This window comes from Musa acuminata, chromosome BXJ2-3 (genome assembly GCF_036884655.1).
Source record: "Musa acuminata AAA Group cultivar baxijiao chromosome BXJ2-3, Cavendish_Baxijiao_AAA, whole genome shotgun sequence".
Lineage (NCBI taxonomy): Eukaryota > Viridiplantae > Streptophyta > Magnoliopsida > Zingiberales > Musaceae > Musa > Musa acuminata.
Window position 1 is genome coordinate 10068010 of NC_088340.1, and position 26991 is coordinate 10095000.

Consider the following 26991-nt stretch of genomic DNA (forward strand, 5'->3'; position numbering starts at 1 on the left):
TTTGGAGTTCAATATCTTTTATGAGGTGTATCATATGTTCTTGGCACAAATCAATTAACTGAGATAACTTCGACTTTGTGAAGAGTTTCTACGTTGTGTGATTTTCGATTTTCTGAATCATTTTGTAAACTGAAGTGATGATATTTGAGGCAAAAGTTCAAATTATATTTGAGGCAAAAATTCAAATTATAGCTATTATGATGCATACACTCCTTTTCCAGAACAGTTATGAACTCACAATTCCAAAGAAAAAATATTTTTTCTTATAAATATATACTAAGGATCTACATACCATTATACCCTGTCTTTGCCTGTGAAAACGTAGAACATATAGATGATTTTATTTGTTGGACTAGTAAAGTCCCTAACATGGGAACTGTTTAAATCAAAAATATACTACTTTATACAATTAATCAACTTGCTGAAACAAGATAGAATTAGGAACTAGGCTACCTAGAGTCTAGTGCTACCTTTGTCATATGACATTGATTTGACATGAAGCTAATTCATTTATAAATACTTGGTTTCAGGTACAGTATCCAAAAATATAGTATTTTTTAGTTGTAAGTTATGCTTGAGATGATAATGTCCCTAGATGTTGCATGAATCCGTAATACTTATATATATATATATATATATATATATATATATATGTATATATATATATATATATATGTATATATATATATATATATATGTATATATATATATATATGTATATATATATATATATGTATATGTATATATATATATATATATGTATATATATATATATATATGTATATATATATATATATATGTATGTATATATATATATATATGTATATATATATATATATGTATGTATATATATATATATATGTATGTATATATATATATATATGTATGTATGTATATATATATATATATATATATATGTATGTATATATATATATATATATGTATGTATGTATATATATATATATATATATATATATATATATATATATATATATATACATACATATATATAGATATATATATATATACATACATACATATATATACATACATATATATACATACATACATACATACATATATATATATATATACATATATATATATATATATATATATATATATATATATATATATATATATACATACATATATATATATATATACATATACATATATATATATATACATACATACATATATATATATACATATATACATATATATACATACATATATATATATATATGTATAAATAAATATATATATATATATATACATACATACATATATATGTATATATATACATATACATATACATATACATTATATATATATATATATATGACTTCCATAATTATTGAGATTTTAATTTAACTTTTGAAAGTAGAAAAACTGTGATATAGTAAGGATTTCTAATTATGAGTAGCATGTAATTAACCACTTCTTATCTACAATTTTAGATTATGCGATTGCATTCAATTTTTACGTCATCAATGACTTGCTTTTCATTTTCCACTTTTGGCGGAGCCTTAAAGAGGCCGACTCCGTTTCGGCGTTGAGATCAAACAAATGGCAGATCAACGTATTTTGGGCGTCACGCCGATCGCCTGAACCTGCTTCTCGTTCTATCTTCTTCCACCTTGCTCGCTCGTTCGCGGTGGCGTATATAGCAGCAAGGCCCGGAAAGAAAGAGGAGATCGAGGAACAGATATGCCAAAGGAAATGGGAAGAGGCGAGGAGAGGAGGAACCCTTTGGCCTTCTCTTCTCTTTGGACCATCTTCATGCATGCAGATGCCGTGGACAAGTGGCTGATGGCTCTAGGGTTCTCGGGCGCCATCATGAGTGGCATCGCCACACCCATGGTTCTCTTCATCACCAGCAACATGGTGAACAACCTCGGCACCGGCCCCTCCCTTTCTCCTCGATTCATGGACCAAGTCAATAAGGTTCGATCCCCCCTCCTTCTCCCTTGACCTGCTCCTGGGTATGCTCTCGCCGTTCTCACGATCGATGATCTCTGTTTGTTTGTTTTTTGCGCCCCTTCCGTACCCAGAATTCGCTCTGCTTGGTGTACCTGTCACTTGGAGTCTTCGTGATGTCCTTCTTAGGTACGACATCACCAAACCCTGTTACTTTCCTCCTTCTCATCTTCTCCTGCTAATGGTGAATGTGGTGATGACAGAAGGATTTTGTTGGACGAGGACGGGTGACAGACAAGCAATGCGGATGCGGACGCGATACTTGAAGGCGATACTCAGGCAAGACGTAGAGTACTTTGATCTCAACGCTACATCCATGTCCGAGGTCATCACCAGCGTCTCCAGCGACAGCCTCATCATCCAAGACGTCATCAGCGAGAAGGTCACGACCCATCTTCCCTTTTCTCTGGATGACGTGGTGTTGCTCAACCATGTTTGGGGAATATGCAGGTGCCCAACTTCATAAACAATGCCGCGCTGTTCGCTAGTAGCTACTTGGTAGGATTCCTTATGATGTGGAGGCTGGCTCTGGTCGCCTTCCCCACCTTCTTGCTTCTCGTCATACCTGGTATCATGTACGGGAGGATGTTCATGGACCTGGCGAGGAAGATCCGAGATGAGTACGAGAAGGCTGGCGCCATCGCCGAGCAAGCCGTCTCCTCCATCAGGACGGTCTACTCCTTTGTGGCCGAGAGGCGGACCATGTGTATGTTCTCGAACGCGCTCGAGGATTCGGTCAAGCTCGGCCTACGGCAGGGCTTGACCAAGGGCATCGCCGTTGGGAGCAACAGCGTGACCTTCGCCATCTGGGCCTTCATGGCCTGGTACGGCAGCCGGATCGTCATGTACCATGACGGCAAGGGCGGCACCGTCTTCGCCGTTGGAACTGCGATCGTCAATGGAGGCCTGTAATGATCTCTCTCTCTTCTCTGCCATTATTGTTGCCTCCCCTCCATCCTTCTCTGCTCATCTCTCTCGTCTCTTCCATTTGCTTAACGAACATGGAATCAAAAGGGCGCTCGGATCCGGGCTTTCCAACATCAAGTACTTCTCGGAGGCGAGCTCAGCCGGAGAGCGGATCATGAAAGTGATAAGAAGAACACCGAGAATCGATTCAGATAGCACGGAGGGTACGGTAATCGAGAATCTTTCCGGGGATGTGGAGTTCAGATCGGTCGAATTCGCATATCCTTCGAGGCCGGAAAACATCATCCTGAGAGGCTTTGATCTGAAGGTTCCGGCCGGGAAAACTGTGGCTCTGGTGGGCGGCAGTGGATCAGGGAAGTCGACCGTCATTGCATTAATGGAGAGGTTCTACGATCCACTAGGAGGTGAGATTTTGCTGGACGGAGTGGATATTAAGAGCATCAAACTCAAGTGGCTAAGGTCACAGATAGGATTGGTAAGCCAAGAGCCAGCTCTCTTTGCGACCTCCATAAAGGAGAACTTGCTCTTTGGCAAGGAAGAAGCAACCGTGGAGGAGGTGGTGGCAGCTGCAACGGCGTCGAATGCCCACAACTTCATCTCTCAGCTGCCTCAGGGTTATGACACACAGGTTATATTGTCTTCTAACACTATATTTCCAAGCATTTGAGTGCAGCTATAGATTAGATTGCATGACTATTCTTGCATCTTGCTTTCCCTTTACTTGGACCATTAAGCTGTCGGCATACTGGGCTGGCTTCCTATTTGAGCAGTAGTTCATAAAGCATGCGGGGACAGTGCATGACAAGATTCCGACATTGGGAGCCTTGTATTGGCCAAGACCATGACATGATTGCATTCCTGGAAACCCACCCATTTATGGTTAATGATTAGCTGGGTGGATGAAATTTCATCTGGCCACCACACGGCAAAGTTTCTGGGATTTTTTTGGTATTTCATTGTTGATGCTTTCCACCAAATGAAGCCACAACTTTATGCTCATAACAATGATATACGATTGACACATGGCTTGTCTTAGCTAATTTCTAATAGCTTTTGTTATGTCGCCAACAAGATTATGTAATAACAATAATTAAGATAGCGATGCTCTACGTTTAATAGATTATTAATGCCATAATCAAAATATTTAAGTTAAAATTGATAATAGTACCTCTATCATTCTCTTAAATAAAACTAATCAAAATATAGAACTAATCAAGGTGTTACAAATTCTTTTAATTAAGGATATGATATCATTGTCAAGATTCAACATAATCTAAATCAAATCTTAATATAATGCATGTAAGATATAGCCCAACGATAGTCATCTAACTCCATATATAGATAGTCTCTTTTTATTTGAGTCTTCTCACCGTACCCAAATGTTAGATCATTTCTGATATCAAATATTACGATTCATAAGTTAATTGATTTATTAATTTCTTTGAACCCAAATCGCTAGCTAAAGTACTTAAAATTGATACTAATGCATGCATCATATTTTTATAAGTTTATTTTAATCTTACTTGTTGTGTGGAGAGTGTTATCGACCATGGGTCGGTCTGGCTTGGTCTTAACCCGAAGGTGTAGGGGCATTCAAGGAACTCTCGTGATAGTCTTGCGAGACGGTTAATGTAGCATCAAGGTGTCCGAGGTGACTCTAAGGTGGTTTTTAAGGTGGCTTCTAAGGTGGATTTCGATCTCCTCGATGGGTTCCTGTACAAAGGTTAGCGTCGGGGGAGAGTTTCTCGACCCAACCCTTCCAACATTTAAGTTAGCTCCTTTTGAGATTATGTAGAATGTGAAAAGTTTTTGGGAGAGAGGTTTGACCTTGAGTAAGATTTGGGAGTTAGCTTTTATATCTGAATGATCAAGGGAATCATTTATAATCATTGTAATGCCCTTCCTTTGGCATTTTATCAACAAGAGTGACAGTTGAATAGCCTCCTGCAGGCTATTCATCCGGGGAGTAAGTTTGAATGATCATCCGGGGATTACTGTTCATGGAGACTAATAGGATCAACCTAATGGCCTTTCATAAACTGTTATGCATATGGATCGATAAGCCATTACTACCTAGTGACTTGGTCAGATTATCGATGTTACCCCCCACATCGCTGTTTCGGTGGCGATCAGTTGACAGATTATCAAAATATTCTCTATCATTACTCAATTTTACGTAGCAGTGCGGATATCTGCACTTTCCTTATGAACATAATCTTGCACAGTTTTGCCATTGTTTGCAGTTGTAGAATCCATCCTAATGTTGCTTTAATAAAACATAACACAAACCGGGAACACCCTCATCATTTACTGTCATTTGCCCTTGACAAGTGTTCCACAACTTGTGCAGATTAATTTAGGTAAGGTCTCAATCTCTACATTATCTCCACGGGTAAACCGGCACTCGTGTATGTGCTTGTATGTGCTTGTTCTTTAATGAAACCTTTCATAAATGTGTCATTGCTATCAGTTGCATTAGCCTATTGTAATGTCTCAGTGTTTACATTGTAGCCATGCCATATAAAGGTAAGCTAACATCACGAAATGAATACAACCTTCTTGAAGTACTTGTGATGGTATACAAACTTCCCAATGATTTCATCTTGGTATAGGAATCACAATAACATCTCTTTTCATTTTGTGCCAATTCTTGATCCACATTTTTGTTTTCCTTTATTCTGTGATAGGATCTTGGTTGAATCTTTTGAAGTGAATACCGTGCCATGCCTGCATATATTTGGTGTGCTATATGCATTCATGAGTACAGACATAGCATGGTAGTGTTTCTAAAGTTATCGTTCATGACAGGTAGGAGAAAGTGGGGTTCAGATGTCAGGAGGTCAGAAGCAGCGGATAGCGATCGCAAGGGCTGTGCTGAAGTCGCCCAGGATTCTTCTGCTTGATGAAGCCACAAGCGCGTTGGACTCGGAGTCGGAGCGAGTCGTCCAAGAAGCACTCGACCTGGCGTCCCTCGGTCGGACCACCATCGTCGTCGCGCACCGCCTGTCCACTATCAGGAACGCCGACGTGATCGCCGTCGTGCAAGCCGGCCGAGTCGCGGAGCTTGGCTCCCACGACGACCTCATCCGTGATGAAGATGGACTCTACTCATCCCTCGTTCGCTTCCAACAGACGGCGGGAGCAGCGGGAAACGATGCGCCTAGCTCATCATCGGCAGCGTTGGTGGCCTTCCCTCGACCCGGTAGCAGCGAGAGCCGCAGGTTATCGTTGTGCAGCAGATCAAGCTCCACTAGTTCTTCGCGCCACCAGGAGTCGCAAGGGGAGTCCGAGGCGGATGCTCCTCCCCCGGTTCCATCTCTGCGGAGGCTGTTGCTGTTGAACTTACAGGAATGGCGGCAGGCGGTGCTGGGAAGCTTGGGCGCGATGGCTTTCGGGGCGGTGCAGCCACTGTACGCCTTCGCGATGGGAAGCATGCTGTCGGTGTACTTTATGAATGATCACAAAGAGATCAGGTCAAACACGAGGACGTACTGCCTCATCTTCGTCGCCATGTCGGTCCTCTCCTTTTTGGTCAATATTCTGCAGCACTACAACTTCGCGGCCATGGGGGAGTACCTGACAAGGCGGGTGAGGCAGAGGATGCTCTCCAAGATTCTCACGTTTGAAGTTGGGTGGTTCGATCGGGACGAGAACTCTACTGGCGCCATCTGCTCTCGACTCGCCAACGATGCCAATGTGGTCAGTAGCAATCTCCGTTAGCAGCTAGGCGTCCATAGGGACTTCGTCGTTCTCTAATCGGCATCTCTCTCCTGCTGCAGGTTCGAATGCTGGTGGGTGATCGGATGTCTTTGATCATTCAGGCAGTCTCTGCGGTGACCATAGCATGGACGTTGGGTCTGGTCATCGCATGGAAGCTGGCCCTCATCTTGATCGCCATCCAACCACTGATGATAGTATGCTACTACTCCCGAATGGTTATTCTCAAGAGCATGTCCAAGAAGGCCATCGAGTCGCAGTCGGAGAGCAGCAAGGTAGCTGCCGAAGCCGTCGCCAACCTTCGTACCGTCACCGCGTTCTCGTCGCAGGATCGGATTCTCCACCTGTTCGGGAGAACCCAAGAGGGCCCGAGCAGGGAAAGCGTACGGCAGTCCTGGGTAGCCGGCATCGTCCTCGGCATCTCCCAGGCTCTCATGAGGTGCAGCTGGTCTCTGGCCTTTTGGTACGGCGGCCGGCTCATGTTTCATGGCCACATCACCGCCGAGGCTCTCTTTCAGAACATCCTCATCCTGGTTAGCACAGGCCGTGTCATCGCGGAGGCCGGCAGCATGACATCGGACCTCGCCAAGGGAGCAGATGTCGTCGGCTCTGTTTTTGCAGTGATGGACCGGTTCACCCACATTGAACCTGAAGATGACAAAGGCCATCGGCCGGAGAATTTGGTCGGCGACGTCGACATCTGCCGCGTTGACTTCGCATATCCAGCGCGGCCTGACGTACTCATCTTTAGTGGTTTCTCCCTCACCATCGAGGCCGGCAAGTCGACTGCGCTGGTGGGGCAAAGCGGTTCAGGCAAATCGACCATCATCGGACTCATAGAGCGATTCTACGACCCGCTCAAGGGGACGGTGAAGATCGACGGCAGGGACGCGAAGTCGTACCATCTCCGGTCGCTGAGGAAACACATCGGGCTGGTGGGACAAGAGCCGGTGCTGTTCGCCGGGTCGATCAGAGAGAACATAGCGTACGGCATGGATGAGCCGACGGAGGGCGAGATCGAAGACGCGGCGAGGACGGCCAACGCGCACGACTTCATCAGCGGCCTCAACGACGGCTACGACACGTTCTGCGGGGAGAGAGGGGTGCAGCTGTCGGGCGGGCAGAAGCAGCGGATCGCGATCGCAAGGGCGGTGCTGAAGAATCCGGTCATACTGCTGCTGGACGAGGCGACGAGCGCCCTGGACAGCCAGTCGGAGAAGGTGGTGCAGGCGGCGTTGGAGAGGGTGATGGCGGGGAGGACGAGCGTGGTGGTGGCGCACAGGCTGAGCACCATTCGCAACTGTGACCTCATTGCGGTGATGGAGAAGGGGGTGGTGGTGGAGAAGGGGACGCATGCCTCGCTGCTGGCCAAGGGGCCCAAAGGATCCTATTGTAGCTTGGTTAGCCTACAACAAGGGAACAAGGACGTATGAACGCGGCTACGGACGAGCTATTGACTTCGATTGGGATGACAAAATTGATAGCAACCGGATCTTAATAGATGATAGTATTTGCTCTATTAGTTATTAGTCAACAAATCCGTGACTTAGTTGGCCTCGGTAGCATTAAGTTCCATAGACTTTTAAAAATGGTCCCATGGTTTCAAAATTATTATCAGTCACTCTTTTTTTTTCAACAATTCTTTGATGGAATTCTTATATTCAAAATTTTTTTTGTGTCTCTTCACTTTTTTTTGTCTCGAATATTCACTCAAACTTATATTCATAAGGTTGGCAATGGAAATGAGTAATATGGTTGGCTATGAAAATGAGTGAGGCCATCAATGACGCCGTAACGATCGAATCATAATCTTTTTAAAGCATCATCGTATTTTTTGACATACTTTTAAAGCAATCGTGTACTTCAAAAAAAAAAGATTGACGATAGAAAATTCAACCATAATATCATAATGTGCTTCGATGATAATATTAAATCAAAGATAGAAGACGATGTTAGGATAGTGTATAAAAGAGATGAAGACTTGTTAGCTTCTCAAGAGAGCTAAGAGAGAGAGAGCTCGACGGACTTGATAAAAAGACAATGACGATGGAGACATGATCAATGGTCCAAAGGCAACACCGTTAACTAATAGACATTTCTTATACTGTGCAACCATGGTAATATCCATAGGAGGAATTGCTGTGGTTTGTGGAACTCATCAAACGGGTGGATAAAAGATCAATAGAGAGAGATAACCTGAGATCTTTTGAAACGCTCCTAATTAGTAGAAAGTTATAGATTGTCCAATGTACAATTCTATACGCTTCTCCATAAGAATGTAAATAACTTTCATAGAATATTTATTACATAATCTAATTTATAATTAATAAACCCACGTGACATTAATAACATAGCTCAATCCATTTCAATCCACCTATAGGATATTTAATAGATACAACAACTTTTTAAAAGTCACAACATTATAATCCAAATTATATATATATATAAAGGAATCTCATTATCATATATGTAAATCATAGCTCAAATAAATACAGTGACTCACATGTCACTAAAATTTATCATAATAAATTATCTTTAAAATATATTAAATCTTTATACATTTAACGTATGCTTTGTGAATATGTATAGATATCAAATACTCTTTATGCTTATATAAAAACTTAAACCTTATAGGCATTTCAAAATCATAAATTGCTAATATAAAATACTTAACTACTTTTCAAAACAAAATTCATGCATTCAAATCAAATAAAATGTTTATGATATCTTTTGAAGCAAGATACATTTAAATATATTTTTATGTTGAAAGTATAAGTATAGCTAATGTCACATATCATGACATAAAACATTATAGTACAAAGACTAGATGTTTATATAAATATAGCTAAGAGTTTATAAATATAAATATAGAAGTTAGGAGCATAAATATATCCCTGTGACAGAGATCGGAATCATATTTAATCCTTATGGTGTAAGTAATATATATATATATATATATATATATATATATATATATATATATATATATATATATGTGTGTATATATATATATATATGTGTATATATATATATATATGTGTATATATATATATATATATGTGTATATATATATATATATATGTGTATATATATATATATATGTGTATATATATATATATATATATGTGTATGTATATATATATATGTCAGTGTAAACAACCTTGAGCCGTGGTCTCGGGGCCGACACGGCTCAGTTCGGATCCGGACGACGGGGATCTTCCTGGGGCGTTCCTCGAGCACACCGAGGTGGTCGGGTGCGGTGTAGCCGTCTCCTCCAAGCAGGAACTCCTCGCCTGCACGTCCGGCAGGGACCTTCGGCTTCGCACTTGCACAAAGGTCGGGCCGAGCACCGCCCGACCCCTCCGACGATCAAGTTAGAAGATGTCAAAGGGGGTTTCAGACAAAGAAGTGTTTTTGTGTGTCTCCCTCTTCCTTCCCGTTCAGAATGCAAAGGTATTTATAGGGAAGCTTACTGTTTCCTGATGTGCCCGCTTGCAGGGGGCAGGCTGGTAGCGTCTGACACCAACATTGGCGTGGCGTGAGGAACCGAGCCTGGGCAAGCGTTAATGCGTCCCGACCAACGTCCTGGTCCGTTTGACCGGGTGCTATCACGTCGATCGAGGTGTGAGGCATCATCTTATCATAATTATTATCCTCATCATATCCCCCCCCAAAAAGAAGCTATGTGTCGGTCGTTGTAACGGGAGTCCGAGGCATGGCTTCAGCTTTCAGGCGGGCTGGCCACGCAACCGCGGTCTCAGGGAGCATGGAGCCGAGGAGCACGACGCAGGCGGGCTGGCCGCGCAGGTGTGGTCTTTGGCATCACGCGACCGAGGAGCACGACGCAGGCGGGCAGGCCGCGCAGGTGTGGTCTCGGGCAACATGATCGAGGGGTGTGGCTCGGGCGGCAGGTCGCCCTAAGGGGGGCTTGGCAGTCTACCACCGAGGGATATGGCAAAGGCTGAGGGACACGATTCAGGCGGGCAGGTCGCGCTGAGGTGGACTCGAGCAGTCTATGGCCGAGGGACGTGGCTCGGGCCGAGAGGCCGCCTTGAGGGGGGCTCGGCAGTTTTCGGCCGAGGGATATGGCAAAGGCCGAGGGACATGGCTCGGGCCGGCAGGCTACGCTGAGGTGGACTCGGGCAGTCTATGGCTGAGGGATATGGCTGGGGCCGAGAGACACGACTCAAGCGGGCAGGCCGCGCTGAGGTGGACTCAGGCAGTCTATGGCCGAGGGACGTGGCTCGGGCTGAGGGACACGATTCAGGCGGGCAGGCCGCGCTGAGGTGGACTCGGGCAGTCTATGGCTGAGGGACGTGGCTCGGGTCGAGCGGCCGCCCTGAGGGGGGCTCGGCAATCTTCGGCCGAGGGATATGGCAAAGGCCGAGGGACATGGCTCAGGCAGGTAGGCCGCACTGAGGTGGACTCGAGCAGTCTATGGACCAGGGATGTGGCACGGGCTGAGAGACACGACTCAGGCAGGCAGGCTGCGCTGAGGTGGACTCGGGCAGTCTATGGCCGAGGGACGTGGCTCGGGCCGATGGACATGGCTCAGGCGGACAGGCCGCGTTGAGGTGGACTCGGGTAGACTGCGGTTGAGCCGTGAAGATACCGAAGGGGGTTAGGTTGGAGCTAACCGCGAACCGGGAGGCAGTCAGGTAGTTACTGAACCTTCGCTCGGAAGAGACTGAGGCAGGACTTAGATTTCTTTTCACGAGGACTACATCGGATAGTCACCGCGGGTGCTTGACCTCTTCTATGGAGCCCGCTGCCGAAAGCCGTCCCTTCTCCTTACGGCCACCCAAGCCTCCGCCACGATGTACTGGTTAGCCCACTGGAGCATCTCTGGCACCGTGGTGGGGGGTCGCTCCACGAGGGACTAGAGGAATCTGGAAGGTCGTAGGCCTATTATAAACGCATGCACAGACAGAGATGGGTGAGTGTCCGGCAGGCCCCGGATTTGGGTGATAAAGCGATTCACAAAATGTGAGAGGGGCTCGTCCTCCCTTTGTTTGAGTTCGAGGAGCAGTGCCGCGAAAGACTTCGGTCGTGCATAGGCTACGAAGTGGAGCTCGAAGTCATTGGCGAGCTGGTCGAAGAAAGCAATCGTTCCGGTCTTCAAGCCGCCATACCACGCATGGGCCGGCCCTCTCAGAGTGGTAGGAAACGCTCTGCACATTAGGGCATCAAAGGTTCCGTATAGCACCATTTGGGCGCAAAAAGTGGCTACATGGTCCGCCGGGTCAGTGGAGCCATCGTAAGCATCCAGCGAGGGGAGCTGGAAGTTCGGGGGGACTGTCAAATCCCGTATCTCGGGCGTGAAGGGAGACCCTTGGTGTGCGTCCTCCCCGAGCTCTCCCTTGGACCCGCGAACCTCTTTCTGCACCTCGTCGAGTCACTGGTTGACGAAGCGCAACTGGGCCCGCAGGGAGTCCGAAGAGAGTGCCTCGGGTTCCGAGCGACCGCTCAGGTTTGCCATCATTGGATCCCCGAGTGGGGTCGGTCGGATCCGAGGCGAAGTGGGGGGCTCCGGTAGTGTCATGTGGGCCTGAACGGGCACCTTGCATTGTCGCAGTGGTTCGATCGCGGGCCGGTGCACCGGATGAGAAACGAGCGGGATAATGGTTTGCACCATTTCCATCAGAGCTCGGACTTGATGGGCGAGGTCCTGAAAGGCCTCGGATGACACGGGCGTCGAGTCGGCTGGGGCGCCGTCGGGCGGCGACAAGCCCGGGTCGTTGAATATTCGCCAATATCGTTCGGAGGTCGTGGCGGGGTGTTCGTCACGATGGTCCCCGTACGGGGGATGTTCCCCTAAGGCTTCAGTCGGGTGTGACCTCTCAGCCGTGGGCTCATCTGAGCCGCTCGGGTGATCACCCGACATTCCAGGACCTCATTCTAGCGCCAAAATGTTAGTGTAAACAACCTTGAGCCGTGGCCTCGGGGCCGACGTGGCTCGGTTCGGGTCCGGACGACGGGGATCTCCCTAAGGCATTCCTCGAGCCCGCCGAGGTGGTCAGGTGCGGTGTCCGATCGGGGCGATGTAGCCGTCTCCTCCGGGCAGGAACTCCTCGCTTGCGCGTCTGACAGGGACCTTTGGCTTCGCACCTGCACAAAGGTCGGGCGCGGTGCTCAGCCCGACCCCTCCGACGATTAAGTTAGAAGATGTCAAAGGGGGTTTCAGACGAAGAAGTGTTTTTGTGTGTCTCCCTCCCCCTTCCCGTTCAGAATGCGAGGGTATTTATAGGGAAGCTTACTGTTTCCTGATGTGCCCACTTGCAAGGGCAGGCTGGTGGCGTCTGACACCAACGTTGGCGTGGCGTAAGGAACCGAGCCTAGGCAGGCGTTAATGCGCCCCGGCTGACGTCTTGGTCCGTTTGACCGGGTACTATCGCGTCGATCGAGGCATGAAGCATCATTTGACGTCAACCGAGGCTTATCATAATTACTATCCTCATCAAATTACATTTTATAAATCAAAAGTTTAGAAAATTCTTTTTGCACATCTTTTCAAATATTAAATATATTTTTAATCATCATCATATAAATCCTTTTGCAATGCTTTTAGATAATAAAAGAGCTTATGATTTATATAAATTATTATTATTTATAAATGTCAAACATATGTATTAATATTTTTAAAAATAAATTAGACATAATCATCGAATACTTACCCTTGTCGCATATCCTCAGTACCAATATATTCTGATTATGTTTTCTTTTTCCAACATCTTCATTTTTCATTCTTTTATTTCCTTAATGATATAAATATCTAATTAATTAAAAAATCAAGATTCCTCAATCTATAATTTAAAACATAAATCTAATTGATAAAAATATAAAAGATCTCAAAATCATACCTATTAAAATTTTTAAAATATAAACCTAACTAATAAGAATATAAGAGATCTTAAAACCATACCTTTTGAAAATTTTCTTGAATCATTTGACATAAAAAAGAATCGCTTTCCTTTTTTTTTTTTTCTTTCTTTCTTGCAATGTTACTTTTCTCATTCATCTTCTCTGGTCAAGGCAGATCACTCCTCTTTCTCTTTCTTTCCTCTCCTTCCTCTGCTATTCTTTTCTTCTTCCCTATTTCTTTCTTCTTCTCCCTTCTCCTTTTCTTCACTTCCCTATTTTTTTTCTCTTGCCCTCATCTTCCTTTCTTTTATTTTCTTCTTCTTCTTCTTCTCTAACGCCCTCTTTTCTCTCTCCTACACGCTCCGTCGCAGCCTCTCTTTCTGTCTCTCTCTCGTGAGAGATAGTGGAAAAATATTTTTCATGCACTTTTTCATTTAGTTTCTAATCATATATTTATATTTAGGTCCTTAGGTAAATTTAGAGATATTACATCTACTTTCGGCGCAAGCAAAGTCAACGCGGATCCCATGAAGACCTCGACGAGGTTGACAGTGTCACAACCTGATTTTTTTTTATAGGATTATAGTATGTATCAAGAGAAATATTATTTTCTTAATATTTATAAATTATATATATTTATTATAATTTATTTATTCATTAAATATAAATCAAAAGTAAACATAAGTTTTATTGAGAAATATAATGTTATCCACTTAAAAATAAAATCTAATTCGATCTATCTAAGATTAGAGAAATGTTTTCTCTTCACTGGAATAAATAAAAGATTATTTTAAAAATAAAAAATAAAATAATTTTTTAATAATATTGAGTATGAACCCTTATAAATCAATTGTAAAATAAATATATATTTGAAAGATAATCATCAAATATCAAAAGTAGCACTCCCGAATGAAAAAATTTTATCCTATAATATGAGTTTGTATTCTTTCAATAGTTGATGGAAATAAACTTGTATGGTACTCTATGGGGATGAAATAATACATTGAAATATCTTAATTTATCTTTTAAATATTATTAATATTAAATAATATCAATTAACATTTAATTGACCTGAGTCCTACTTTAATCGATTTAATTGAACTTGATTTAATTATAACCTAATTGATCTCTAATCTTTATTTAATCTAGCCACCTTAGATTTATATAATTTAGATCATATTTAGGTTCAATTCAGATTAAATATACTTGAATAAATCAAATCGATTCAGAATTATCTTGAATCCATCTCAACTAATTAAATCTAATTAGGTTCAATTAATATTTGAGTTAAAATCAAACAAAGTATGAGCAATAAGTTAGACTACATAACATTGTGTTAAGATAGGTTAGCCCTTGATCACGTGTACTCTAAATGATTGTATATGCATCGTACAGTCACCCATAGCACCATGCATTATATATAACTGCCTATGTTGGACTAGGTTTAACTAACCAACGGATCAAGTCCAGCCTTTTGGCTAGACTTTGTCTGCAGTTGCAACCTAACCTACGGGTTGGGCTTGGTTGATTTCAATCCAAATTCTAATCAATTTCAAAATATTACATCATGAAATTATAATCAAAATATTTATTCATTAGTATTGAGCCATTAAGATATAATAAATAACAATAGATAGACTTGTATAAAAAGAAAATAGCATTCATAATAAGTATTGTATAATATGAATAATTATAACATGTTTTAATCCTAAAATAAAATTCTAAACTTTAAAGGAATTAATTTTTTTTTAATTTCATATAATATGAATAAGTATAACATATTTTAATCCAATGATAAAATTTTATACATTTAGAGAAATAAAAGAATATTTTTGAACAAAATATAACATGAATAATTAAAATATATATATTAAAAATAAAATTTTAAATATTTTTTTTATTTTTTAAGAAAGTCAAGAAATCTATCTTTTGTCAATATGATACAACTCCTTATTTCTCATCTTACTAACTCTGATGAGTAATGAACAAGAGAAATCTCTCTCCTTAAATAGGAGAAGAGCCCTCCACATAAGGTAAATTTTTATTTTTATACTTATTTAATTTATTGATAAAAAATAATATCATCCTATTTGAAATGTTAAATAGTTATTTCTTATTTTTTATTAATAAGAAAAAAAAATCATGCTTAAATAGAGGATTTGATTATAGACAAAATAGATACCGAATGACTTGTTTGTTGATTGTGGAGATGTTCACTAGAAACTCTTGAGAAAGATTTGAAGTCAAGAGTCAAAGTTAATATTCCGTTTATAAGTGAACGATGATTTTATCCTTCACTTAATTATAAATTTAGCACATGATATGACATATAGAAGATTCCATTAAAGAAATAGACAAAGTCATTAAAAATAGAATAAATTATAATAATTTTAAAATTATGGAGATCTTAATATAATTTTTAAAAGTTGAAGAACCCTTAATAACGAGGGGTCAAAGATAAAGAGAAATATATAATTAGCCAGGTAATATTTGGGACAATTTAGTGTATTAATTTGTGCATTTACTTTTTTACAGTTTCTCTGTTAAGTTTTTTCTAATAAAAAAATTATTACTACTAATCAAGGGAAATAATAAAATAGGAGGTTTGCATTTACTTTAATTATATTTCCTCCGAATAATAAACCCGAATAATAATTTATCTTTCCTCCGAAATACTTTAATTATCTTCATATATGAAACTAATCTATAAATTATTCTGCACTAAATGTCATAAAAATAAATAAACAACTGATAAGAGAAAATAGATAGTTCCAACTTTGGTGTTAACCAACACCGTCAATTAGTCATCAGTCACCGAATCCGTAACATCTGCGCCGGCGCTACAACAACCCCGGCGCCGGACACAGGAAAGGATCCTCGACTCCGCCATCCGCGCCTTCTACGATCACCACTCCGATTCCCAACACCGCCAACAACCCCTCCCCCAAGACCAGGACGAGGACGATATACTTTCGGAAGGCACCGTCGCCGCTGCCGCACCGCCATCGCGGGTGACTCGTTCCTCCGCCGCTGCCGCTGCTCCTCGTTCTTCGACCGCAATGGGTTCCAGAGGGGATAAGAAGCCATCGATGCCCTCCGGGAGCCGGCTGACCATCCGTACCCTACCCGATCTGAACCGGAGTTCTGAGACGGGATCCAATAGCGACTCCGATAGGCCGCAGGAGGTTCCAGTTTCTAATCTTTTGTAGTATCTTTAAAATCCTGTTATGAAATCTGTTTTCTCTCCCTAAAGTTATTTGAATACTACATCAATTGTCTGGGGGAATCGTGGACTGGTAGTTTCTATAACTGAACAAAAGGAACTGGCCGATTCTTTATGAACAAAGGGTTCAACAAATTGGAAAGTGTTTTCAATTTTCTGCATATTGTATAGAAGTTTACTGCTACATTTTTTTTTTTTATTTCAAGCAATATGTTGTATTACAATGCAAACATAGGGTAGGTATTGAAACGAGTGAAGGGAACCGGAATTTCACTTTCGGAGAAGAAATGGAAGTAGTAAAAGAGTTCACATTTATTAATACTACAGTGTTATGGTGCCGCCTAAACTTCTAGATTTCCAGGTTTTGGTTTATGAGGAGATGTTCACAAAATACTGCAGAAATTACATTATTTCCAGCAAAAAGTTACATTCTACTGCAATCTGTATCTAGTTCTGTAAGTTTTGGTTCTTGCATATTGCTTTCTCGAGAAAATTGAAGTTATGAAAATCTATTGTTAGTACTGAAAGATATATGTGCATGCATTTAGCCTGACTGCTTGTATTTAATGTTGATTTTACAGGCTTCAAGGATACATGTGGATGTTTTAGGCATTATAACCTTGCAAAAGTTTAATGTAATTACAGATTATATAGCCATCTATATGACAGTTTAACTTCATAAATCTATTATGTATATGAATTCCCCTTCAATTCTGCCTCATTTTGTCTTACTCTTATGCAGTGGTATGCTTGTCCAAGATCCTTTGAAAGGTGGCTATGATGTGGATGCAATATTTGAGCAAGCTAGGCAGATGGGTGCCATGCAAGGACCTTTTCAGCCTCAGTCCTCTAGTTCAAGAAGTTTCACTGGAACTGGCAGGTTATTTTACAGGTGAATCAGTACCACCTACTCCCCAGCAGCCTGAAATTTTTGTGCATAATATCTGTTTCTGGAGGCATGGATTTGCTGTGAATGATGGTGCATTAAGGAGGTTTGATGATCCTGAAAATGCATCCTTCCTAGAGGTATTATAAATATTGTCCTATCTTTACGATTTATATGTTTCGCTAAAATCATTTGTTGCTTAAGACTGTACCATCTGTCGAGGATTTCTAAAGTTGCAGGTTCTCATCATGCGAATAAGGTCTCGGCTGCTTTATGATTAAGTATTGTGCATAGTTCCGATAGGATCTGTATTTTCATGTTCTGGATGATGCTTTGATTCTTGACATTAGTTCCAATCACCATTGGTTAGATGTGATTGTTATGTATGTGGGTTTCACTTCTACCGATGAACAGCATTTCTTATTTGATATTCCAGTGGAAATCTTGTATATGTGAGATTGGTTGTCTTTCTACTTCTCCTGTTAACTACGTTGTCATTAACTTTTTAGACTTTGAATGTGAAAAAGTAACACATCAGTTGTATACTGAATAGGTTATATTTACAATAAGAAGTAAACATTAAAAATGTCATGGGGAATTTAGAGGTTAAGCAATGCTGTGGATGAAGGAGAACCAATGAATACGATATCACTATTTAATAAGGAGCAAAAGAATGCTTGACGGAACCTGGAGAGAATGTATTCCACATCACTTGTCAGTCTTTTTTGTTAGCATATGGTCTGCATGTTATTAAAAAATTTGGATTGTGCACTCGCCAATCAATTTATAGCTTCTCCAAGGACATCGTAATATTGTATGGGCTGTGAACCATAAACACACTGCAGCATCTTGAATGTACTGATAGCATCAACTGTGAAACTATAGTGGTCGATGATAATTCTGATTGTTGGTGCTAGTTGATAACCAGCTGTGAAGCTTCACATGTTGACAATGAAGATGAATGGATTAAGGCTTATGAACATTGTTTATTTAGCATAGAAAGCAAATGAAATTTGCTTTTTTGGCAGAAGGATAGATGCTGTAGCAAATCTGATACGTTGAAACTTGGAAGTGATTAAAATAATAATAAAAAATGATCACCTCTTAAATTTCTTTTAAATTAGTTTTGATGTTGTGAAGGGAGACCATTTAAAAAACTTTTCTTTATGAAACTGTAGCTTTAATGAACTGAGATAATATGTTGCGAAAATTGTTATATCCTTACTTGGTGCTTTCTGTTAATTAATCTGTCGCCTTATTCATGATCAATTCTCTCTCTCATGAGTGCCAGAGCTACTACGAGTAGCTATTTTCAACTGGCAACTTGGTTCCGGCATTTTAGTCTTTTGCTTGAGAGTACATTTAATAAGGGAGATAATGGGTCACTAGATAATGACATGCAAACCTTAACTTTGATAAATTTCAACAGCAAGCTTATGTAACTTGGACTTGTTGTTTTGTTGGTCAAACATTTGCTTGTGGAGAAAGTGGCCTAACTTAGCATTGCAGAACACGTCTGAAGCCCACCAAGAATTTAGAGAGTTTTTTCGTTTGATGCCAAGTTACCATGGTTTCTCGGTCTAATGCTATTATGTTGCCTTTTAACCTAGTGTATGTTTTACCAATGTAAATTGCCCTTGTAAATCTCAATTGAGATTTGCCTGGAAAATATTTATGATTGCACATTGTTATCTGAAAGCCTTAAATCAGGATGCTATGGCCAAGGACTATTGCTATTTTATTTAAGTGAAGCATATATAGTTGTTGATAAGTCCTACATTATTATAATGGTTTTGAGATTAATATGTTGTTCTCTCAAACATGTGAATCAGCTTTGTGACGATTGTAATGTAGGGTGCAATTTAGGAATATAATATATATGCATTAGTTCGAATGTGTATTAGCACAGGGTTTGTAATCTTTTATCACTTGGACTAAATATTATTTTTTATATGTCAACCTTAACATGTATAGATTATAAAAATCAAATTCCTCTATTTGATAAACCATAGTAGCTTTTCTCTAGTATATCTTGTTGACGTAGACTTCTCTTTATAATAAAATCATTTGTTAGTAAATAGTCCTAATGTCTCGTCTATACCTGATGGAACTTACTTTCTTAAAGATTTAGATAGAATGAGTCTTCGACCATGTGGCTAAGATTGTTTAAAATCGAGTTACTAACAGTAAAACCATGTAATTTTTTTTACCAGTCCAACTATACATTTCTTATGTGTTGCATACTTCACAATATTTCATATAAAAATAAGGTTATTCTCACAAGACCCATTTTGTAAGAGTGGTGTCTATGTCCCTTTTGCATTGTTTATTGATATTTTGATAATAGATTCACTCCGAGATCAATTGCTATGATCTGATTTGATGGACTAAAATACTTAAAACCGTCTTATTAATAGGATATCCATGAAGCCCTATATTACCAACAATTTCATCTGCTTTCTGATGCGAAACTAATTGAGCCCTCACAAACCGTGCGTTTTGCATGAAGTTACTATGCACAGATGGAAATAATTCTATCCTTTCTTATGTGTGGCCTTCAAAAGTTTCAAGGGGGGAAGATGAAATTAGAAAGCTGTGTATGGCATGTGGTTGGAGACACATCATTCACTAAGTTAATTTTAAAAGGAAATAACCAGTGAGACATCTAATTAGTGTTGTTGGTGACTGATTACTAGTTGATAAATCATGAAGGAAAAACTAAGATGATGATATTTTTTCTGAAAATTTGACAAATTGTGTTGTTATACTTAACATAAGTCAAAGATATTTACACTCTTAAGCTGAATTTTGTAGGTAGCCTGTACTCTGTATTTTGTACATTATGATTAGGATGGGATTTGATTCAATCTACGAATAATAATTTGTTAATATTCCTTCAAAAGAAATTGCTTGGGTTAACCTTCCATTATTTCCTTCCTAATCATAAGATTTCAACTATGTTACTTATCTGCAGAGCATTAGAAAGTCTGAATGCCCCAAAGAACTTGAGCCAGCACATCGGAGGTCCATGGTTAATGTCAATTCCATTCGGAGGGAAGAAAATTGCCCTGTATGTATTCTGTCCACCTCGGTTTTACAGCTATGTTTCCTTGTATATCGAGTTACCCATGCTATTCTTCAACCTGTTTCAGGAGCCTGTGGGCGTCTCTTTTCATTTCAAGGTGTGGGAAGGACACTTGGGGGTGGGGAGATTCTAACAGTTCTTTGGTTGAACTTGGTGTTAATAATGCTGCATCCAGTACGGTTCCGTCATCTTTAGGTATTGTCGATGCCTCTTTGCCCTTGACTACAATTCAGCTAAGGTTAGCCGATGGCATTCGCAAGGTTTTACGCTTTAAGACTCGTCACACGGTGGGTGGCATCAGGGCATTCATCCATGCATCAAGGCCTGGATCAGCAAGAACATGCCAGTTGTAAATTGTTGGTTTCTCTCCCAAGCTACTGAATGATGTCAGTAAGTAAGACGATTGAGGAAGCAGACCTTGCTAACTCGGTTAGCATTCAAAAAGGCTTACTGCATCTGACAGCGTAGTTGTAGCATCAATGCTATTAAATACTTGCACTGAGACGGTTTTTTTTATAAATCACCCACAGAACATGGCTAAGAGTTTCGAAACCGATAAAGAATGAATTGGAATCTTGAAACGAACATTCCTTACCTATCATCACCAAGGATTTTTATTTGACATGGTACCTCAAAGATAATCTTACAGTAAAAAATTTTTTATTAAGGCTTTCCGAAGGATTTGTTAACTTTAGATGGTTTCGAGATAAAATTGTGTGTTCATGGTAGTAGTCATTTTCTTCAGATCCCCTATTATCTAATGGCCTTTTTTTTTTTTTCCATTTTTCTATGATGTCTTGATATATATATATATATATATATATATATATATATATATATATATATATATATATATATATATATATATATATATATATATATATATATATTTATCCACCAACAACTGTTTCAACGTAAAGAATAATTGCTCATTGACAAATACCAAGGAGTTCACTCAACAAACGCCATCACATGCTGCTGCAGTAAAAACATCTCTATCAGGTAGCAGGAGGAGCCATGATGACTAATTATAAGAGGTCTAGTTGTAGGCATGGTTCAGCCGGCTGCTCAAAAACATCAATGTAACAACTACACTGAGCAATGCCAGAAAACAAAGTTCTATGCCAGTCAATTTGTTCAGCCAGTTAGCACAGAAGCAAAAAATAGAAAATATATATATATATATGGCTATAAAAGGCAGGCATGCAAAGAAGCATTGGAATCCGCCGCCCTCTTGCGATAGGACGGCAACGTTAGTGCCGACCGGCAACGTGATTGGCCTGATCCGATCACAGCCACTTTATTATACTGTGCTTTTTTTCCTCCTTTATTAGAAGAAAATATAAATTCTAAGTTAGTATATATATATATATATATATATATATAATGCTGTTCCATATTTTATCTAAAATATTCACATTACTTCAAACATAATAAAGTGGTAAAGCGGTTAACATAAAATAAAGATTTAACTAGTAATTAAATGAGTAGCCAATGAATGATAAATATGAATTGGTAACTGATAAACAGGTCATGCAATCTTAATACATTAAGAGATTAAAAATAAAATAAGAAATATTTTAGGGCACGTGTGAAATATAAACGTAAATAATTTTAGTATTTAATCTAATAATCTACCATGCGCATCGCTTCTTGATCTACAATTTTAAATTATTCGATTACATTCCCGAATCGAAACAATCTTTACGTCATCAATGACGTACTTATTTTACTTGTTACGTCATCAATGCGGAGTCTTAAATATGCCCGCCTTCTTTTCGGCGTCGAAATCAGACACAAGTATTTTGGGGCGTCACGCCGATCGCCTGAGCTTGCGGGCTATATAGCAGCGCTCCACCTCGCTCGTTTGCTCGCGGTCTATGAAGCAGCGAGACCAGAAAATGGCAACTGGCGAGGAGAGGAGGAACCTCTTGTCCTTCTATCTTCGCTGCACCATCTTCATGCATGCAGACGTCGTGGACAAGTGGTTGATGGCTCTAGGGTTCTCGGGCGCCATCATGAGCGGCATCGCCACGCCTATGGTTCTCTTCATCACCAGCAACATGATGAATAACCTCGGCACCGGCCCCTCCCTTTCTCCTCGATTCATCGACCAGGTGAATAAGGTTCGATCCCCTCTCCTTCTCTCGTGACCTGTGCTGGATATGCTCTCGCCGTTCCGACCTCTGTTTGTTTTTATTGCAGAATTCGCTCTACTTGGTGTACCTGTCACTTGGGGTCTTCGTGACGTCCTTCTTGGGTACGATCACCTGTTGCTTTCCTCCTCCTCATTTCTTCTGCTAACGGTGACCGTGGTGATGGCAGAAGGATTTTGTTGGACGAGGACGGGTGACAGACAAGCAATGCGGATGCGGACGCGATACTTGAAGGCAATACTCAGGCAGGACGTGGAGTACTTCGATCTCAACGCTACGTCCATGTCAGAGGTCATCACCAGCGTCTCCAGCGACAGCCTCATCATCCAAGACGTCATCGGCGAGAAGGTCACGAACCATCTTCCCTTTTCTCTGGATGATGTGGTGTTGCTTAACAATGTTTCGGACATATGCAGGTGCCCAACTTCATAAATAATATGGCGTTGTTCGCTAGTAGCTACTTGGTAGGATTCCTTATGATGTGGAGGCTGGCGCTGGTCGCCTTCCCCACGTTCTTGCTTCTCGTCATACCTGGGATAATGTACGCGAGGATGTTCATGGACCTGGCGAGGAAGATCCGAGATGAGTACGAGAAGGCTGGCGCCATCGCCGAGCAAGCCGTCTCCTCCATCAGGACGGTCTACTCCTTCGTGGCCGAGCGGCGGACCATGAGCGTGTTCTCGAACGCGCTCGAGGATTCGGTCAAGCTCGGGCTACGACAGAGCTTGACCAAGGGCATCGCCGTCGGGAGCAACAGCGTGACCTTCGCCATCTGGGCCTTCATGGCCTGGTACGGCAGCCGGATCGTTATGTACCATGAAGGCAAGGGCGGCACCGTCTTCGCCGTTGGAACTGCGATCGTCACTGGAGGGCTGTAATGTTCTCTCTCTCTGCTCTGCCATTATTGTTGCCTCCTCCATCCTTCTCTCTGCTCATCTCTCTTGTCTATTCATTTGCTTGACGAACATGCAATCAAAAGGGCGCTCGGATCCGGGCTTTCCAACATCAAGTACTTCTCGGAGGCGAGCTCAGCCGGAGAGCGGATCATGAAAGTGATAAGAAGAACACCGAGAATCGATTCAGATAGCACAGAGGGTACGGTAATCGAGAATCTTTCCGGGGATGTGGAGTTCAGATCGGTCGAATTCGCGTATCCTTCGAGGCCGGAAAACATCATCCTGAGAGCCTTTGATCTGAAGGTTCCGGCTGGGAAAACTGTGGCTCTGGTGGGCGGCAGTGGATCAGGGAAGTCGACCGTCATTGCGTTAATGGAGAGGTTCTACGATCCACTAGGGGGTGAGATTTTTCTGGACGGAGTGGATATTAGGAGCGTCAAACTCAAGTGGCTAAGGTCACAGATAGGATTGGTAAGCCAAGAGCCAGCTCTCTTTGCGACCTCCATAAAGGAGAACTTGCTCTTTGGCAAGGAAGAAGCAACCATGGAGGAGGTGGTGGCAGCTGCAACGGCGTCGAATGCCCACAACTTCATCTCTCAGCTGCCTGAGGGTTATGACACACAGGTTATATTGTCTTCTAACTCCATATTTCCAAGCATTTGAGTACAACTATAGAGTAGATTGCATGACAATTCATTCTTCTTGCTTTCCCTCTCCTGCGACTTCTACCAGTAAGCTGTTGGCGCATTGAGTTGGCTTCCTATTTGAGCAGCAGTTAAAAGCACGCATTCATGGAAACCCACCCATTTATGGTCAATGATTAGCTTGGCGGATGATATTTCATCTGGCCACCACACGACAAAGTTTCTGAGTGTTTTTGGTGTTTCGTTGTTGATGGTTTCCACCAAATGAAGCCACAACTTTGTGCTCATAACAATGTTTTAGGGTAGACACATGGCTTATCTTAGCTAATTACTTACAGCCTGCATATATTTGGCGTGCTATGTGCATTCATGAGTATAGACATAGCATCGTAGTGTTTCTAAAGTTATGGTTCATGACAGGTAGGAGAAAGTGGGGTTCAGATGTCAGGAGGTCAGAAGCAGCGGATAGCGATCGCAAGGGCTGTGCTGAAGTCGCCCAGGATTCTTCTGCTTGATGAAGCCACAAGCGCGTTGGACTCGGAGTCGGAGCGAGTCGTCCAAGAAGCACTCGACCAGGCATCCCTCGGTCGGACCACCATCGTCGTCGCGCACCGCCTGTCCACTATCAGGAACGCCGACGTGATCGCCGTCGTGCAAGCCGGCCGAGTCGCGGAGCTTGGCTCCCACTACGACCTCATCCGTGATGAAGATGGACTCTACTCATCCCTCGTTCGCTTCCAACAGACGGCGGGAGCAGCGGGAAGCGATGCGCCTAGCTCATCCTCGTCAGCGTTGGTGGCCTTCCCTCAACCCGGTAGCAGCGAGAGCCACAGGTTATCGTCGTGCAGCAGATCCAGCTCCACTAGTTCTTCGCGCCACCAGGAGGTGCAAGAGGAGTCCGAGGCTGATGCTCCTCCCCCGGTTCCATCTCTGCGGAGGCTGTTGCTACTTAACTTACCTGAATGGCGGCAGGCGGCGCTGGGAACCTTGGGAGCGATGGCTTTCGGAGCGGTGCAGCCACTGTACGCCTTCTTGATGGGAAGCATGATGTCGGTGTACTTCATGAATGATCATAACGAGATCAGGTCAAACACGAGGAAATACAGCATCGTTTTCCTCGCCATGTCGATCTTTTCGTTCTTGGTCAACATTCTACAGCACTACAACTTCGGGGCCATGGGGGAGCACCTGACAAGGCGGGTGAGGCAGAGGATGCTCACCCAGATTCTTACATTTGAAGTTGGGTGGTTCGATCGAGACGAGAACTCTACTGGCGCCATCTGCTCTCGACTCGCAAATGATGCCAATGTGGTCAGTAGCAATCTCCGTTAGCAGCTAGGCATCCATAAGTACTTCGTTCTCTAATCTGCATCGCTCTCCTGCTGCAGGTTCGAATGCTGGTGGGTGATCGGATGTCTTTGATCATTCAGGCAGTCTCTGCAGCGACCATAGCATGCACGTTGGGTCTGGCCATTGCATGGAATCTGGCCCTCATCTTGATCGCCATCCAACCCCTGATGATAGCAAGCTTCTACTACCGTATGGTTATTATTAGGAGCATGTCCAAGAAGGCTATCGAGTCGCAGTCGGAGAGCAGCAAGGTGGCTGCCGAAGCTGTCGCCAACCTTCGTACCGTCACCGCGTTCTCGTCGCAGGATCGGATTCTCCACCTGTTCGGGAGAACCCAAGAGGGCCCGAGCAGGGAAAGCGTACGGCAGTCCTGGGTAGCCGGCATCGTCCTCGGCGTCTCCCAGGCTCTCATGAGGTGCAGCTGGTCTCTGGCCTTTTGGTACGGCGGCCGGCTCATGTTTCATGGCCACATCACCGCCGAGGCTCTCTTTCAGAACATCCTCATCCTGGTTAGCACAGGCCGTGTCATCGCGGAGGCCGGCAGCATGACATCGGACCTCGCCAAGGGAGCAGATGTCGTCGGCTCTGTTTTTGCAGTGATGGACCGGTTCACCCACATTGAACCTGAAGATGACAAAGGCCATCGGCCGGAGAATTTGGTCGGCGACGTCGACATCTGCCGCGTTGACTTCGCATATCCAGCGCGGCCTGACGTACTCATCTTTAGTGGTTTCTCCCTCACCATCGAGGCCGGCAAGTCGATTGCGCTGGTGGGGCAAAGCGGTTCAGGCAAATCGACCATCATCGGACTCATAGAGCGATTCTACGACCCGCTCAAGGGGACGGTGAAGATCGACGGCAGGGACGCGAAGTCGTACCATCTCCGGTCGCTGAGGAAACACATCGGGCTGGTGGGACAAGAGCCGGTACTGTTCGCTGGGACGATCAGAGAGAACATAGCGTACGGCATGGAGGCGCCGACGGAGGACGAGATCGAAGACGCGGCGAGGACGGCCAACGCGCATGACTTCATCAGCGGCCTCAACGACGGCTACGACACGTTCTGCGGGGAGAGAGGGGTGCAGCTGTCGGGTGGGCAGAAGCAGCGGATCGCGATCGCAAGGGCGGTGCTGAAGAACCCGGCGATCCTGCTGCTGGACGAGGCGACGAGCGCGCTGGACAGCCAGTCTGAGAAGGTGGTGCAGGCGGCGTTGGAGACGGTGATGGCGGGGAGGACGAGCGTGGTGGTGGCTCACAGGCTGA

At 42.7% G+C, this 26991-nt stretch overlaps 2 protein-coding genes and 1 pseudogene across 3 annotated transcripts; all 3 read left to right on the plus strand.

Moving 5' to 3' along the window:
- Positions 1–1713: 1713 nt before the first annotated feature.
- Positions 1714–8222, plus strand: LOC135607332 (putative multidrug resistance protein). Its single transcript, XM_065099084.1, has 7 exons — positions 1714–1950; positions 2058–2112; positions 2187–2365; positions 2434–2891; positions 2998–3538; positions 5719–6609; positions 6690–8222. The coding sequence occupies exons 1-7, from the start codon at positions 1714–1716 to the stop codon at positions 8058–8060; spliced, it is 3732 nt and encodes a 1243-aa protein (XP_064955156.1). The 3' UTR covers positions 8061–8222.
- Positions 8223–16262: 8040 nt separating this feature from the next.
- On the plus strand, positions 16263–21205 carry LOC103978132 (plant UBX domain-containing protein 4-like). 2 transcript variants are annotated; one of them, XM_065099086.1, is made up of 5 exons: positions 16263–16673; positions 17293–17346; positions 17454–17737; positions 20572–20667; positions 20750–21205. In XM_065099086.1, the coding sequence occupies exons 3-5, from the start codon at positions 17489–17491 to the stop codon at positions 20813–20815; spliced, it is 411 nt and encodes a 136-aa protein (XP_064955158.1). In that variant the 5' UTR covers positions 16263–16673; positions 17293–17346; positions 17454–17488; the 3' UTR covers positions 20816–21205. The 2 variants fall into 2 exon arrangements, with proteins under 2 accessions (XP_064955158.1, XP_064955157.1); XM_065099085.1 differs by lacking the exon at positions 17293–17346.
- A 1543-nt stretch (positions 21206–22748) lies between these two features.
- LOC135607333 (putative multidrug resistance protein) overlaps positions 22749–26991 on the plus strand; it is a 4516-nt pseudogene continuing 273 nt past the window's right edge.

Bases quoted from the DNA above. Each gene is read 5' to 3' on its own strand.
- LOC135607332 (XM_065099084.1), top strand. From the start codon at position 1,714: ATGCCAAAGGAAATGGGAAGAGGCGAGGAGAGGAGGAACCCTTTGGCC. The intron at 1,951-2,057 runs GTTCGATCCCCC...TTCCGTACCCAG, and splicing joins TCATGGACCAAGTCAATAAG to AATTCGCTCTGCTTGGTGTA. The intron at 2,113-2,186 runs GTACGACATCAC...TGGTGATGACAG, and splicing joins CTTCGTGATGTCCTTCTTAG to AAGGATTTTGTTGGACGAGG.
- LOC103978132 (XM_065099086.1), top strand. From the start codon at position 17,489: ATGATGTGGATGCAATATTTGAGCAAGCTAGGCAGATGGGTGCCATGC. The intron at 17,738-20,571 runs GTATTATAAATA...ACTTATCTGCAG, and splicing joins AAAATGCATCCTTCCTAGAG to AGCATTAGAAAGTCTGAATG. The intron at 20,668-20,749 runs GTATGTATTCTG...AACCTGTTTCAG, and splicing joins GGAGGGAAGAAAATTGCCCT to GAGCCTGTGGGCGTCTCTTT.